This window comes from Boleophthalmus pectinirostris, unplaced genomic scaffold (assembly GCF_026225935.1).
Source record: "Boleophthalmus pectinirostris isolate CB_2022bp ecotype Guang Dong unplaced genomic scaffold, ASM2622593v1 HiC_scaffold_17, whole genome shotgun sequence".
Lineage (NCBI taxonomy): Eukaryota > Metazoa > Chordata > Actinopteri > Gobiiformes > Gobiidae > Boleophthalmus > Boleophthalmus pectinirostris.
In genome coordinates this window covers 33934425-33949561 of record NW_026571115.1, presented here as the reverse complement: position 1 = coordinate 33949561, position 15137 = coordinate 33934425, and the positions used below count along the sequence as shown (strand labels likewise).

The 15137-nt window shown below is 40.5% G+C and overlaps 1 protein-coding gene across 1 annotated transcript; it reads right to left on the bottom strand.

Annotated features, from left to right (window-relative positions):
• Positions 1–4273: 4273 nt before the first annotated feature.
• clpp (caseinolytic mitochondrial matrix peptidase proteolytic subunit) lies at positions 4274–15122 on the bottom strand. The gene is made up of 7 exons (XM_020927388.2): positions 15020–15122; positions 11685–11786; positions 9859–9930; positions 9610–9706; positions 6999–7186; positions 5294–5399; positions 4274–5202 (listed from the first exon to the last, which is right to left on the bottom strand). Exons 1-7 carry the CDS (start codon positions 15029–15031, stop codon positions 4979–4981), a joined length of 801 nt encoding a protein of 266 aa, XP_020783047.2. The 5' UTR covers positions 15032–15122; the 3' UTR covers positions 4274–4978.
• Between the last annotated feature and the right edge of the window lie 15 nt (positions 15123–15137).

Below are 15137 nucleotides of genomic sequence, written 5' to 3'. Positions count from 1 at the left end.
AGAGTTTAGGTAAACTCTTCCAGGAAGGTGCTCTGCATCAGTTCTTTCATTCAGTCCATATTTTGGAGCAGAGCCTCTGATATACGATTTTCCAAACTTCTTCTTAGTTCTTGGGTCCTTTTTAACTTCAGATGGAGGCAAAGGTTCATTTTTCACTGGTCAGAAACACTCTTTAGCTTCTATAGCAGTAGTAGATCTCACAGAGCTGCTGTAAAAGGGTTAGACACAAACCTAAAACCTGAAAACTCCAGGGTTAGTCAGTAACATATGGCAGACATGTTTAACTTTAGCTGTTTTCACAAAATAAACTAACATCTGCTACAATTGCCGCAGATGATTTTCATGTCTCACAGTTGCAAGACATGAAGTAGATTTAGCTTAGATTAACTATGGACTATTTAACAATGATAATAATAATAAACTGACACCTGTAGAAGGGTTAGAGGACACCACCCAAACCTGCAAACACAAAGGAAATGTTAGAAACAAAATTACAAAATACTAGTGTATTTCAACAAAACAGTTTTATATTCACCTTTGGGTTTTTGGGGGAAAGCTGATGGACGTTCAACCCAAAACACAGTTCAGGTAAACTCTTCCAGCAAGGTGCTCTGAGTGCATGACTATTTTGGTTAATTATGCACTTGTTTCAATTTTACTATTACCAGTCACCCCAAACCCGCACGAAACGCAATACAAGGGCCCAAAACCAAGTGCCACCTGTGGAAATTAAACATTAAAATGCAGTCCACATTTAGACCAGATCAACCCATGAGAGACCAGACAGTCTCCATCAACGTGTGTGTAGAATCTGACACATTTGAACCAGTTTAGGCCCAAATCTGAGCCGTTAAAATCCTCAGCATTCAGATCTTGTTTTGAGAGGACACCAGGTAAATAAAAAAAAGAAAGAATAGATGTTTTAGGATTTGAGGGTTACACCATGACCATTGTACAGTTGGAAGCATTTGCATACGGTTTTATATTTCCAGGATAGGTGAGAGATTTTTATTTTCCAAGTAGGTTTTCATCCCATTTGAAACCTTTGATGACACTTTCCACTTTTTGTATTGCACTTGTTTAAATTCGCATGTTTGAGTATTTTATGGCAGGTCCTGTACCGTCCTTATATCATTCAAGTTTGGAAAGTGATCATTTAATTCCCACAAATGTATCATTCATTTCATATAATTCTGAGTCATTGTGTTCCAGTTCATTGACCCAACCTTGGTGTACATGTTTAAACCTTTGAAAAACACGGTTTCACCCTTTGTGATAAATGACATTTTCACACATCAAAATACCGAGAGATTTTATTTGAGACAAGTTTTGCTTTTGTTTCATGAGTTTCGTTTATGGCATAGTTTCCTTCATTTTACTGACAAAACCTTTTGCATTTGTTTTCAAAAAAGGTCTTTCTGTAAGTTTCCTTTTACCAGACAGTTTCAGGACACAAGGCCGCACCTTCATGTTTCCCTTTAAAATCCAGCTTTTTCAATGAACCATCATTTAAAACACATCCACAGAGTGAAATAAATTTCCTTTCAACGAAAGCATCATGATCATTTGAAACTCATCACATCATCTCTTTATTTATTTCAATTCACTTTGCACATTGCAGAAACGTGAATCAGAACGCGGAATAAAATATGCACCAGCAGCAGCTTCATTCATCAAACATTTACAACCGAACAGTACGTAAGTATTGCAATAATGTTTCCGTATCCACAAAAAAAAAAACTCACCTGGACTCGTAAGACTCACCTGGACTCCTCCGTGCTGTTTGTCGAGCTGATGGCGATTTGGGTCGCGCTGCATTTTTGGCGCGTTTTTCTGAATTGCGCGGGTCCTGCGCCGATGGCTCCACGCCGCCTTTTGTTTCTTTGTTGCTAAAAACGTCGCGCGGCCGTGAGAGGAGCTTCCTCTGACATAAAGCAGCGTTTGAAGACACATCAAGAGTGACTTTAGTGAAGCTGTCGACAAACAAGACGAGTTGGCTCTGCTCCTCGGTGCCACGTCATCAGCTGACAGGTCCCTTACCTGTGCAGGTGAGCGCCATTTTTAAAGAACCCAGCATACATCTGTGCTCACGTGACCACGCCCACCTGGCGGGAATCACCATAACAACTATCCCAAGGTATCTATGTATCTATCCAGTGTTTCCCGTAGCACTCGAGTTAAAGCGTCGCCTTGAGTACGTTCCTCCGAACCACGTGACTCCTGCAAAACTCCGGTCATCGCGCTGAATCTCCGCGCCCCCGGCTCCTCACTTCTTCTCCGTGCAAAGAATCTCCCCGTCTCACAGACATGAGAATAAAGTGTGTGCTTCACACAGAGCAGAAAGAACAATATTTCCGTGCACAGTTTATGAACAGCACAAACACTTCAAGCTTTAAGTCTTTATCAGGACACAGGCTGTTTTATGATCATAGGATCCATGTTTGGATGCAGCACCTTCATTTTCTGTGAAAAATCCCTAAGCTGCCTGTTAAACATAAAACTATTGCAGCAGTTCTTTAATCGTGCAAATAGAAAATACTTCAGTGCTGCTTGTCGGCCTAAATGATCTGCACATACGAGTGTGAGTCTCATATAGACTTGAGATGATTTTGGCCAATTTGATATTTGGCATATTTTGAGAGAACAAACTCTATGTAATGTGAAATAAAGCAACAGCGCCAACAGTTTATTGTACAATATCTACAATTTATTGTTAAAAACGGCAACTGTAGAGTTTTGAGTCCTCACAGACACTGAAATCTGTGTCATTCGTTCATTCGTTTTTCAATATAAAACCAAAAATAAGAAAACGGAAAAACAACTGTTTTCTTCATTATTTGTCTCCGTGACTGGGATGTCGGACTTTTACACTGCATACGTACTGAACCAGGACTGATCCAGGTCCGAGACCAGAGTGGGACAGAGACCGGGACCAGCGGTCCGAACGGTTCCATATCATCATCTGCGCGCTGGTTCTGTGCAGGGAAAGAATGTTCTGTGGACCACAGGTTCGGACGGGCTGCTCCGGTCCTCAGCGCTCAAGAACCGCAGCTGGTTCCAAGGCGGTGCAAAGCATCCGGACAGAAGCATGAGTCCAGTTTGGTTGGTTATATTGTTTTGACCATTCGTCCTCCACACATTTGGTTCTTCCCCGGGAAAAGCAGATCTCAGGCCGAGGCTCCTAACATCACTCCCCGCTCCAGCTCATCTGAGCCCGGCCAGAACCGGAGCTGCTCCCGCTGGTTGGAATAGTTCGTTTGGACCTGCTGTCTCTGGTTTGGACCCGAGTCACACCAGAAGAACCGCACCAAAATTTGGTATTTGGTGCAGATTCAAGAGAACCGAGACCACCTCTTTCTTGATGTCTTGATTTGGTGCTGGTCTGAGTCCGACTGACACCAACGAAAACAAACCGAACTAAGAGCTTTTGGTTCGAATGGATCGAACCAACTACTGTCTGTGTGAAAGCACCCCGAGACCGGGACCAGACTGGGACTGAGACCGAGACCAGACCGGGACCAGACCGGAGGCTCAGAGCCCACGGCAGGGCTGGAACTCGAAGCTGGGACTCAGACCCCGCGGAGGCTTGGAGTCAAAGCTCGGAGTCCGCTCTGGTCCCGCTCTGGTCCCGCTCTGGTCCCGCTCTGGTCCCGCTCTGGTCCCGGTCTCAGTCCCACTCTTGTCCCGGTGTGGTCCCGGACCTGGATCAGTCCTGGTTCAGTCCGTACGCAGTGTAAAACTCCGACATCACAGTCACAGAAGTCACATAAACGGGAAACGGTCGTTTTCTGTTTTTTTCCATTCTTCATTTAAACATAAAATCGAAAACTGAAAAAACGAATCGTTTCAAATCACTCTGAACTCCCAGTGTCTCTGTACTCATCTGCTTTTCTCTGCTGGGTCTATTTGCTGTCAAATGCCAAGGTTATTAGAGCTTGATCCGGAGCACCGCAAAAACACTGCTTACTCCACTGCCAGGTCTCCATCCCATTTTTATTTTGACATTTGAGTTAAATAGAATAATATATTAAAATATTGCAATAATACAGAGTTGTTAATCGCTATGTCGCAACATTTTACAATAGTTTACATAATTCTGTGATAGAGAAGGTTTAATAATAAAATTACTATTAAATATGTTATGGTGATGTAATGAAGTGCCTTATTCATGGTTTTGAAGCTGAAACAAGACAATTTAATCACTTGTCCATTTAAATCATAATTCCAATCTAAAACTAGTTGAGTATCTGGTCTATTACAGACTCCAGCCGTATTTTTGTACAAAGAGGTTTTATGACTCAAGAGGTAAAATGACAGGAAATGTACATTGACATTTGTTTTTAATGAAAACGCTTTGTAAATATTCTCCATCACCAGGCGGCGTCACTTTGGCTTCCTCTGGGTCAAATGTACAAAATCAGATTCACAGGTTTTATGCAAATCGAAACAACTAATTGATTAGCTGAAGGAATAATTGATAGATTAATCACTATTGATAAAATAATTGTTAGTAGCACCAGGAGGACACTCACCCAGATACAAAACATGCAAACTCCATTCAGAAAGGCCCCACAGAATCCAGACACAGAACCTCCTGTGGGGGTGACAGGGTGAACCACTCACCCTGTCACTTCTGCCAGGAGGAAACTCACTTTAGACTGACAGGTGAATGTCCGTCTGAGTTTGGTACAGATCATGTGACACATCTGGTCCCAACATCAAGAAAACACCGTTAATCCAAAACATTTATTTATAATAAAATTAATATTTCAAATCTTTTTTTTTTTTTTTGTAATAAAGAGGTACTATTCCTTGAGAGGAGAGAGTGTGGCTCGGACACTAACATCATCTAAAACATGTCATGGCTGACCTAGTTCATCAGAATCATTCACGTTTGTTTGTGTGATCTCCACACGGGGTACAGTTTATTACACTCAGACAGAACAGTGTTGTGTAGAAAGTGTCCGCCGCCGCTGCGTCACGGCTCTGGTTTGTACGAGGAGGGGGGGCTGGCTCCGCTCGGGCTCGGCTCTGCTGTGGGGGGCTCTGAGGGGGGAGAGGCGGGGGTCTGGGGGGGCTCCTTCTGTACCAGCTCTGGCTCGTCCTGACCCGCCTGAGGGGGGTGCACCAGCACTTTGTCTATGAGGCCAAAGTCCTGCGCCTCCATCGGGCTCATGTAGCGATCCCTCTCCATCACTCCCTCTGCAAAACAAACCCGAACATCACTGCATTTACACCACACAGGAGGAGAAGGATCAAGACTTTTTCATCCAAAGCCCCCGTCGTGTCTCACCGATGGTCTCCAGAGGCTGCCCCGTGTGCTTGGCGTAGATGTTGTTGATCTGTCTCTTTAGTTTTAGGATCTCCTCGGCCTGAATGGCAATGTCTGTGGCCTGGCCCTAAAAACACAGATCAAGTTTATGTTACAGAAGCGATCACTCTGCAGGACAGACAACGCTTCAAAATCCTGACATTTCAACACACTTTCTGACGCCACAATAAGAGCTGCACTAGCACGGATTCATGACCGGCTGCAGGTGCTGGGGTTTAGGCAGGGACTATTCAGGTCAACTGGATCTCAGCAGTGAAAATAGCAACGCAAATGTGAGACTCATGTGAGGCTCAATATGATTTCTGATTTGCTTGTCTAGAGGAATATCCAAACATCTAATATTTTTGTACTTAAAAATAATAAGAAAAAGAATAATAATGTATACGTTTTTAAACTTCATCCTACTCCTTTTGAGCACCAGGTTCCAAATATGTCCATGTACATATCCTTATTTTGTTTAGTTTTTTTCTTAGTGTTGTAGGTTTTGTTTTACCTTGCTCAAACTAAAAGAATAAACCAGCATGTAGTGTCAGTATTATTTACTTTAATTTCATTTACATTAAGTTACTGACAATACACATAACTTAATTCCCTTCATTTAGACTTATATTCTAATTTGAGTGAACACATTTTAGTTCATATAAGTCTGATTTACTTTTTTGTTTTATGAGCACCGGACGGAGGACCCTTGGGAGAGACCATCGTGACTCAACAAGGGGGGAGGGAGCACTATTTAGTTAGTGTAAGGTCCAAACATTTGTGAAGCCATAGTTGACGTTTTGCGCACCTTGTTCCACCTTTTAAAATACCTCAAAAACAAAAGAATCCACGGAGCGCGAGTTTAAAAACTCTTTACTGGGGACTCACATTATTAGGACAAACAAATACAAACCAAAAAGGGGAACTTTTACGTATTGGTGACAGGAGGTCAAAAAACTGTTTGGCTCCACTCCACCCTCCCATGATGCACCTGCACACGTCTTAAATAAGGAGCCATTGACACAAAATAATACAAACATTAAACATCACTTAAGTAAACTTATGATTAACATGAGCAATAATTAATTGAAAGAAAAATTTAAATAGATCAAATTATTTTTTAAACAAATAATCATGTTAACCATAAAGAATGACCAAAATACCAAAAAATCATGCATTTTAAGTAAATATTAAATCAAACAAAATAAGAATAATTATCTCAGTTATGAAAAAAAACTACAAAACTGGGTTTAGGCTCCCACAGTTAGTTTTATTAAGTTAGTTTGTTTAGTTTGCTTTAAGGTCACTTTATTATCACTTATTATTTTCTGGAGTATAATTATTTGCCTTTTTGTTACTTTGATTAAGTTTGTAGTTTAGTTCGTTGTTTAGTTGAATTCCTCCCTCTTGTGTTCAGCTTTAGTTGGTCCTCAGGTATTTAAACACCTCTGTTCCTTTGTCTGGTTGGGTTCGTTTTGTTCTGTTCAGTTTGATTTTGAGTTTCCCCAGTTGGGCCCGGCTTTTTTGTTAATAATTTGCCAAATTTGAGCCTTTGTTAAATTACATCTTTTTTGACTTTATTAAATTTGTACTTATTTTTATACCTTTGCCTTTCTGTTTGATCCACTACACAGCATTACAATTGTAGTGCATTATAATTCCCCCAACCAAATAACCTTGATCTTACCCTGGCGCCCCCTGATGGCTGGTGCACCATGATGCGTGCGTTGGGCAGGGAGTGCCTCATGCCCGGGGTGCCCGCGGCCAGCAGCAGGCTGCCCATGCTGGCCGCCTGCCCCACGCACCAGGTGGAGATGGGGTTCAGGATGTACTGCATGGTGTCGTAGATGGCCAGGCCCGCGGTCACCACTCCACCTGAACAACAGCAGGAGGACAGATGCTCAGAGGACGGCGCACCAGAGCGTTCAGGACACACACACAAGAGAAACATTTTGTCTCACACGCACATGAAGGACAGAGACACCGCACGCTTGTGTTTTTAGGAAAGAACTGCTACACACGAAGGACACGAGAGTCACATGATCGAACGGGGTCGTTATGAAAACAAGCACGAGGAAGAGTGCGCTGAGAGAGACTTTACGTGTTCTCTTGTTCACAAAGAAAATGAAACAGATATTTTAATCGCAAGACAACAAGTACAGGTTGTCACAGAATTCAAATATCTTGGATTATACATAGACTCAAATCTCAATTTCAAAACACATATTCCAAAAGTTTGCAAGAAGATAAAATTCAGTTTATCTAATTTCCGTTACGTCAGAGACTCATTATCAATTGAGGCAGCAAAATCTTACTTTTTTGCCCTCATCCTCTCACATATCACATACTGTATCATCAGCCGGTCTAATACATCACTCACAACAATAAAACCCTTTGAATCACTTCTAAAAACACTTGACAAAAAACACTACAGATACCACCATTGTCACATTTTGCAGAAATACAAATTAATGACCTGGGACGATCTTATTAAATTTAAAAATATCCGTCTAATGTACAAGATTAAACATGGCTCGGCCCCCCCTTCGCTAAATCACTTTGTTCATTTCAGATCTAGTGAGGGCAGAGTGACCAGAGGAGCAGTGAGGGAAGACTGTATTATTCCTCATAGAAAAACTGTATTTGGTCAGTGTGTTTTCTCTTTCGTCAGAGCGTCTCATCAGTGGATCTTTGTGCCTGAAGCCGTCAGAACATCTCCCTCATTCTCTGCTTTTAAAAAGAATGTTAAAAAGTGGCTTTTAGAAACGCAAACGTGTGAACACTAAAACTTTTATTGTATTTTTGTAATCTTATTGTACATTTCTGTAATTTTTGATGTGTAACTTTTAAGTGTATTTTCTTTTAGGATGCCTTTTTGACATCTGGCAAAGGGACTACCGAAGCAAATGAGCTCTTATCAGCGAACTCGGGCACGTTTACATTGTTTTGATGTTGATTAATGTGCATTGTCCCTTTTCAAATAAATAAATGAAGACACGTGTGTGGATTAAATCCTGTTTATAAAGGCTACAGGGGCTTTTTATTCATTGTGCAGTGTGATCTGAAGGTAAAGAGCCCGTTACAGTCGTCGTAGCCATGCTGAGGAGTCCAAAGGTTTGCACAAGCTCTGGTGGAGTCCTCCGTGCCATTTGTACAGATGAACTCTTTCCCCCATGAAGACGACATCTGACCCGCCCTTGTTTCCTTAATGACGTGTTTTGACACCTCCGCTGTGTCACTAAAGACGTGATTTGTCGACCATTAGAAACGGCTCCGGTTTTTCACATGTAAACAGAGGCTGTGATAGGTCGGGGCCACTACAACTCATACTAGGCAGAACAATAGGCTTCAAGGATGCGTTTTCGCAGATTTTTTTTACGACGATTGTAGCTTTTGGAAAAAACACAACACGAAACACGGCGCGCAGTTTTACAAATAATGAGGAGCGGACGTATTTTATGGATAACTTTGGAGAAAGCGATTTTTATACTGTTTCTGGTGATAAGAAATCTGTTTAAACCCTTTGACAAATATATTTTTTTACATTTTCTTTAATGAATATAGTACTCAAAACATGCATCAGATGCTAAATGTAGTTTTTTGTTTTCGATTTTGCACCTGACCAGGTAAACTCTCATTTTCAGTGAGCTGTTATACACCTGTAAATGAGTTGAATCACATTTAAACATCCATAAATAAAGAGTTCAGAGTCTAAGGTTTCTAGAAATACCAAATATGTCTGTGTTTCAGTAAAGTTTGTGAGTGTGAAAATCATTTATAATCACTTGTGGAAGTCTGTTTTCTTTTATGCAGTTATGCTCTATGGGCAGCCCTCGTCATACATGCATGGGTTGTTCCTAGTAGATGTCCAAGGGGGAAAGAGTTAAGAGTCGTCACTTGGCGCTTTCTGTCTGTGATAAGCTTTAAAACAGCCAGTCATAAAGCCCAACAAAGAGCTGTAACAGAATTGCAATGAGCTCTACTTGCGCCATGTATCTCAAAACTTGTATAAGGTAAATCAGTTTTAAAACTTGGATAAAAGTCCTCTGACGTGCAGCCATTGTTAAGCAGCGTCTATCAATTCCAACAGAGTTATATGAGAACATTACAGGGAGTATGCGGAATTATTTTACAAATCATTTACAGCAGCAAACTTTTCTCATCAAGGGGCACATCGTGAAACATATTTTAAGTGCTAATAATCCATTGAACCATTTCAGAAGGTTTGACGACCAATAAGAACTGTCCCCTGGGCCGTAGTTTGGACCGGTCTGATTCAGAGTGAAGGACGTGTTTACCTGGGCTGTTGATGTACATGTGGATGGGTTTGTTGTTGCTCTCGGACTGGAGGAAGAGCAGCTGCGCGATCACCAGACTGGCTACAGAGTCGTCAATCTGAAGAGAGAGAAGAAAGATGTTCAAAACGAATACGTACTATAGATGGATAATGGAAACAGGTCTGATCCAGAAGGTGTTGGATATAATTTAGCAATTTAGTCAGTGGAAAAGCTGCAAACAGATCCATGCTGTGCTCTTCTAACACTCACAGGGCCCATGACACAGATGATCCTCTCTCTGAGCAGACGGGAGTAGATGTCGTACGCCCGCTCTCCCCGGCCCTGCACAAACAAAAACAGATCAGGTGTGAATGCAAAATCATCTATTGGACATACATATGGGAAAAAAAAAAAAACATCCAGAAAAGATATGAAACTTCTAGCTTTACCCTAAAGAAATGTCGGTCACATTACTTGAAGGGCATCATTTTGAAACTAAGGGCATTATTATTGCCTGGGATCCACAATTCACACTTCATCAATACTTTACGAAGACCTGAGTCTGGTCACCGGTGAATCCCAGAGTTCAGAGGGGTGTGATTGACAGGTGGATTAGCCAATCAGGGACACGCATGGTCTGTCCGTATCCGAAAAAATATGGCTGCTTACAAGGAAAAAATAAATAAAAACAATCACAGGGGACTGAAAAACATGGCAGATTTCTGCAGAATGAATGAATCAAGAAAGAAACTAAACTTTGAACTAAACTGAGGTGAGATAAATTACATTTTGTTCAAAGTGACGAGATCTTTGTTTCACATGTCACTCAAATAGAGCATAAATTCAGGCTCGAAGACCTGACTTCACTCCAGTCTACCTCACCCACCTCAGTTTGTGCCCTACCTCCTCCCCAGCATCCCCTCGGACACTCATCCTCTCATGGTCTCCTTCACTCTCCTCATCCTCTCATCGTCTCCTTCACTCTCCTCATCCTCCCATCGTCACATCGTCCCCTTCACTTTCCTCGGCCTCACCTCTACCACCTCCAGTGTCCGAAATTAACTCATTCAATAAAACTACTAATATTTTCTCTTTGTGTCTGTCTCAGTCTTTAGAAGTTGAAATAAATGAATCTGATTGGACAGCTGTGTTTGGTTTGCCTCGAGTCGTGACGGAGGGAGCGATGATCAGACTGATCAGATCACAATTACATTTTTATCACGATTTCGCCTGCTCTGACCCAAGGCAGTGTCTCTGTCAACAGTAAGGCTGGGTATCATTAAGAAGATGCCGATACGATACTCACCTCAATACCTAGGTCACAATACGATACATATCGATTTGAAAAAGGCTGATTTTCTACTAAAATATTTTAATTATATTTTCTATTAAAATCTTGTTAATTTTCTGTGGTGTTTATCACAGCAGCGTCTCCAGCGTCTCTGTACGTGGCCCCTCCCACCAGAGCAGCACAAATGAAGACTTGTCTCTTTCCAAACGCTCTTAAAGGACGATCGTTTTGACTGTTGACCGTGACACCCTCATCAGAAAAATGTCCAACATGAGAAAAGTGGAGCCGAGTGCAGAATTTTCCAAGAAAAATGCACTTATTCCTATTTACATACAAGTTCATGTTAAAACTTTGTGTTGAAATTGCATTTTTCTTAAAGTTTCAAGTTGTTCATAATATTATAATATTTTGTAAAAGAAAGAGTTCATCAATTAAAAAAGATTTCTGTAATAGATTTGCGCACAAATATTTGAACTTATTGTTATTTTTGGGGTTTATATGCCATGTTTCTGATCCGGCCCCTTTGGGATCAAAGTAGTTTGGATACGGCCCCCGGACCAAAATGAGTTTGACTCTCCTGCACTAAACAAACAACAAAACTGTAGCACTGTAACAAAATGATTTAGTAAAATATACCAAAAAATACTCTTGGTGACATATCGATACAGCAGCTCACGATATCGATACTGTATCATGACATTAAACTATACGCTATATTGATATTTCAATATTTTTGCAAACCCCTAGTCGACAGCCAAATGCCCTTGTTTAGATCTCTACATCATGGTTATAATCCTGTGCTCACCGTCTGCTCCACCACTATGGGGATGAGAGGACTCCTCCAGACCGGACTGTGATGGACGGACCTGCTCTGTCGGACCACCACCCCTCCAACGTGCAGCAACCTCTGAGAAACAAACAAGGCAAGGCAAGTTTATTTGAACAGCACAATTCGCACGCAAAGTCATTCAAAGTGCTTCACAGAATAAGGAATACATTTAAATCACAAAAACAAATCAAAACATAAATAATCATCATGAAATTAAAAAGAGAGAAAGACGTTAAATGAGAGAGAAGAGTGCAGAATGAAAACCTTTCAGTCATATGAGCAGCTAAACACAACTGTTTTGAGCCTTAAACAGAGTCAAAGTAGAGGCCTGTGTCACATTTTCAAGAAAACTGTTCCAGGTTTTAGCTTCATGAATCTGAACCTCTTGACTCCCCGTGTTTAGTCCTGACTGAGCTCCTCAGAGTGCAGGTGGTTCATATGGAACAAACATGTCACAGATGGTAAATTGTAAATTGTCACATTTTTCTATAGCACTTTTCCACCTTCAAGGCACTCCAAAGAGCTTTACAACAAGCAACCACTCACCCATTCACTCACAGTGCACGCAGACACTGGGGGCGAGGTGTGTTAAGTGTCTTGCTCAAGGACACAATAACAACAACAACAACACAACAACAACAATCTTCAGATTAGTGGATGAATGCTCTACCAACTGAGCTACAGCTGCTAACAGACATGAACATTCACACAGACAGTGGCTCCCTCTTTTCTGCTTCACTCGAGGAAAAACTAAAACTAAAACACAACAATATCCATGCCAGTCCATCTTTCCCACAATCAGGGAATAATTTAGCTCCATAAAACACTTCTTTATAGAAGAAAAATTTATATTTATATAACTGTACACTGTAACTATACAGCAGTATGGATTCTGGTGCTATATATATTCCTTATATATTGTATATTGTATATTCTTGGACATCCCCAGTTTTTCGGTGGTTGTTAATAATAAAACTGTGCAAATTTTCTGTATTTTACCTAAACAAATGACAGTTTATGCTCCTCTTTAATGTTGGCAGGGATCAAATTAGTCCAAAATTTTGATTAGTCCTGGTTTAGACCTGATGTAATCTGGGTTTAGTCTTAGTTTAGTCCTGGTTTAGACCAAATTGTTCAAAAATAGGGACACCAGGGGCATTTCTTGTATAAAACTGTGACATCCCCAGTTATTCTGTGCTTGTTAATAATAAAATTGTGAAACGAGTGTGAAATTAAGGAAAATTGTTCTGCAGAGACCATCCATGACTAACACAGAAGCGAGTATAGTCACATTTTCTTGGTGTTTTGGTCGTTTTTTAAGATGATTTTTTTGTATTTTACCTAAACAAATTAAAATTTTTGCTCCTCTTTAGTCTTTAGTGTTGATAGGGATCAAATTAGTCAAAAATTTTGATTAGTCCTGGTTTAGACCTGATGTTATCTGGGTTTAGTCTTAGTTTAGTCCTGGATTTGGTCAAATTGGACAAAAATACAAAACACACCAGTGACATTTCTTGTGTAAAACTAGAAAATCCGCAGTTTTCAGTGGTTGTTAATAATAAAATTGTGAAACGAGTGTGAAATTAAGGAAAATTGTTATACAGAGACCATGATCATGACTAAATTTTTAAGCAAATTTTCTGTATTTTACCTAAACAAATGACAGTTTATGCTCCTCTTTAATGTTGGCAGGGATCAAATTAGTCCTAAATTTTGATTAGTCCTGGTTTAGACCTGATGTAATCCGGGTTTAGTCTTAGTTTAGTCCTGGTTTAGACCAAATTGGTCAAAAATAGGGACACCAGGGTCATTTCTTGTATAAAACTGTGACATCCCCAGTTATTCTGTGCTTGTTAATAATAAAATTGTGAAACGAGTGTGAAATTAAGGAAAATTGTTATACAGAGACCATTCATGACTAAGTTTTTAAGCAAATTTTCTGTATTTTACCTAAACAAATGACAGTTTATGCTCCTCTTTAATGTTGGCAGGGATCAAATTAGTCCTAAATTTTGATTAGTCCTGGTTTAGACCTGATGTAATCCGGGTTTAGTCTTAGTTTAGTCCTGGTTTAGACCAAATTGGTCAAAAATAGGGACACCAGGGGCATTTCTTGTATAAAACTGTGACATCCCCAGTTATTCTGTGCTTGTTAATAATAAAATTGTGAAACGAGTGTGAAATTAAAGAAAATTGTTCTGCAGAGACCATGATCATGACTAAGTTTTTAAGCAAATTTTCTGTATTTTACCTAAACAAATGACAGTTTATGCTCCTCTTTAATGTTGGCAGGGATCAAATTAGTCCTAAATTTTGATTAGTCCTGGTTTAGACCTGATGTAATCCGGGTTTAGTCTTAGTTTAGTCCTGGTTTAGACCAAATTGGTCAAAAATAGGGACACCAGGGTCATTTCTTGTATAAAACTGTGACATCCCCAGTTATTCTGTGCTTGTTAATAATAAAATTGTGAAACGAGTGTGAAATTAAGGAAAATTGTTATACAGAGACCATGATCATGACTAAGTTTTTAAGCAAATTTTCTGTATTTTACCTAAACAAATGACAGTTTATGCTCCTCTTTAATGTTGGCAGGGATCAAATTAGTCCTAAATTTTGATTAGTCCTGGTTTAGACCTGATGTAATCCGGGTTTAGTCTTAGTTTAGTCCTGGTTTAGACCAAATTGGTGAAAAATAGGGACACCAGGGGCATTTCTTGTATAAAACTGTGACATCCCCAGTTATTCTGTGCTTGTTAATAATAAAATTGTGAAACGAGTGTGAAATTAAAGAAAATTGTTCTGCAGAGACCATTCATGACTAAGTTTTTAAGCAAATTTTCTGTATTTTACCTAAACAAATGACAGTTTATGCTCCTCTTTAATGTTGGCAGGGATCAAATTAGTCCTAAATTTTGATTAGTCCTGGTTTAGACCTGATGTAATCCGGGCTTAGTCTTAGTTTAGTCCTGGTTTAAAACAAAACTAGGGACACCAAGGACATTTCTTGTATAAAACTGGGACAGGTCATTGGTTTTGGATAAATCTGCTGGGACAGGGGACACAGGGCTCAAAACTGGGACTGTCCCGGGTAAATAGGCACGTCTGGTCGTCTTTGGCACAGGTTCTGGTACAGGTTCTGTCCCAGGTTCTGACTATGACAAAGCACGCACAGCTCAGTCCACATGAAGGATCTGAGGGCTGTTTATACTCGAGCTACGCGCTAACAGGATAAACCCGGAGAGCAGCACGTGGACACGGGTTTTCTGCAGGAGTTTAGTGAGAAATAAAAGATAAAAAGCGCAGTACTCACTCGTAACAGCATTTTGTGAACTCTCACTCCGCCGTGCGCGACCTGTGTGAACCGGAAACATTAGCGCGAATCACCTCTGAGCGGTTTGATGCACGCAAACAGCGCCATCTTGTGGACT

Coding starts and splice junctions, on each gene's coding strand:
- clpp (XM_020927388.2), bottom strand. Junction 9,931..11,684: donor CCATAGTGGTGGAGCAGACG/GTGAGCACAGGA, acceptor TTGTTTGTGCAG/GGCCGGGGAGAGCGGGCGTA. Junction 5,203..5,293: donor GCAGCCTCTGGAGACCATCG/GTGAGACACGAC, acceptor TTTGTTTTGCAG/AGGGAGTGATGGAGAGGGAT.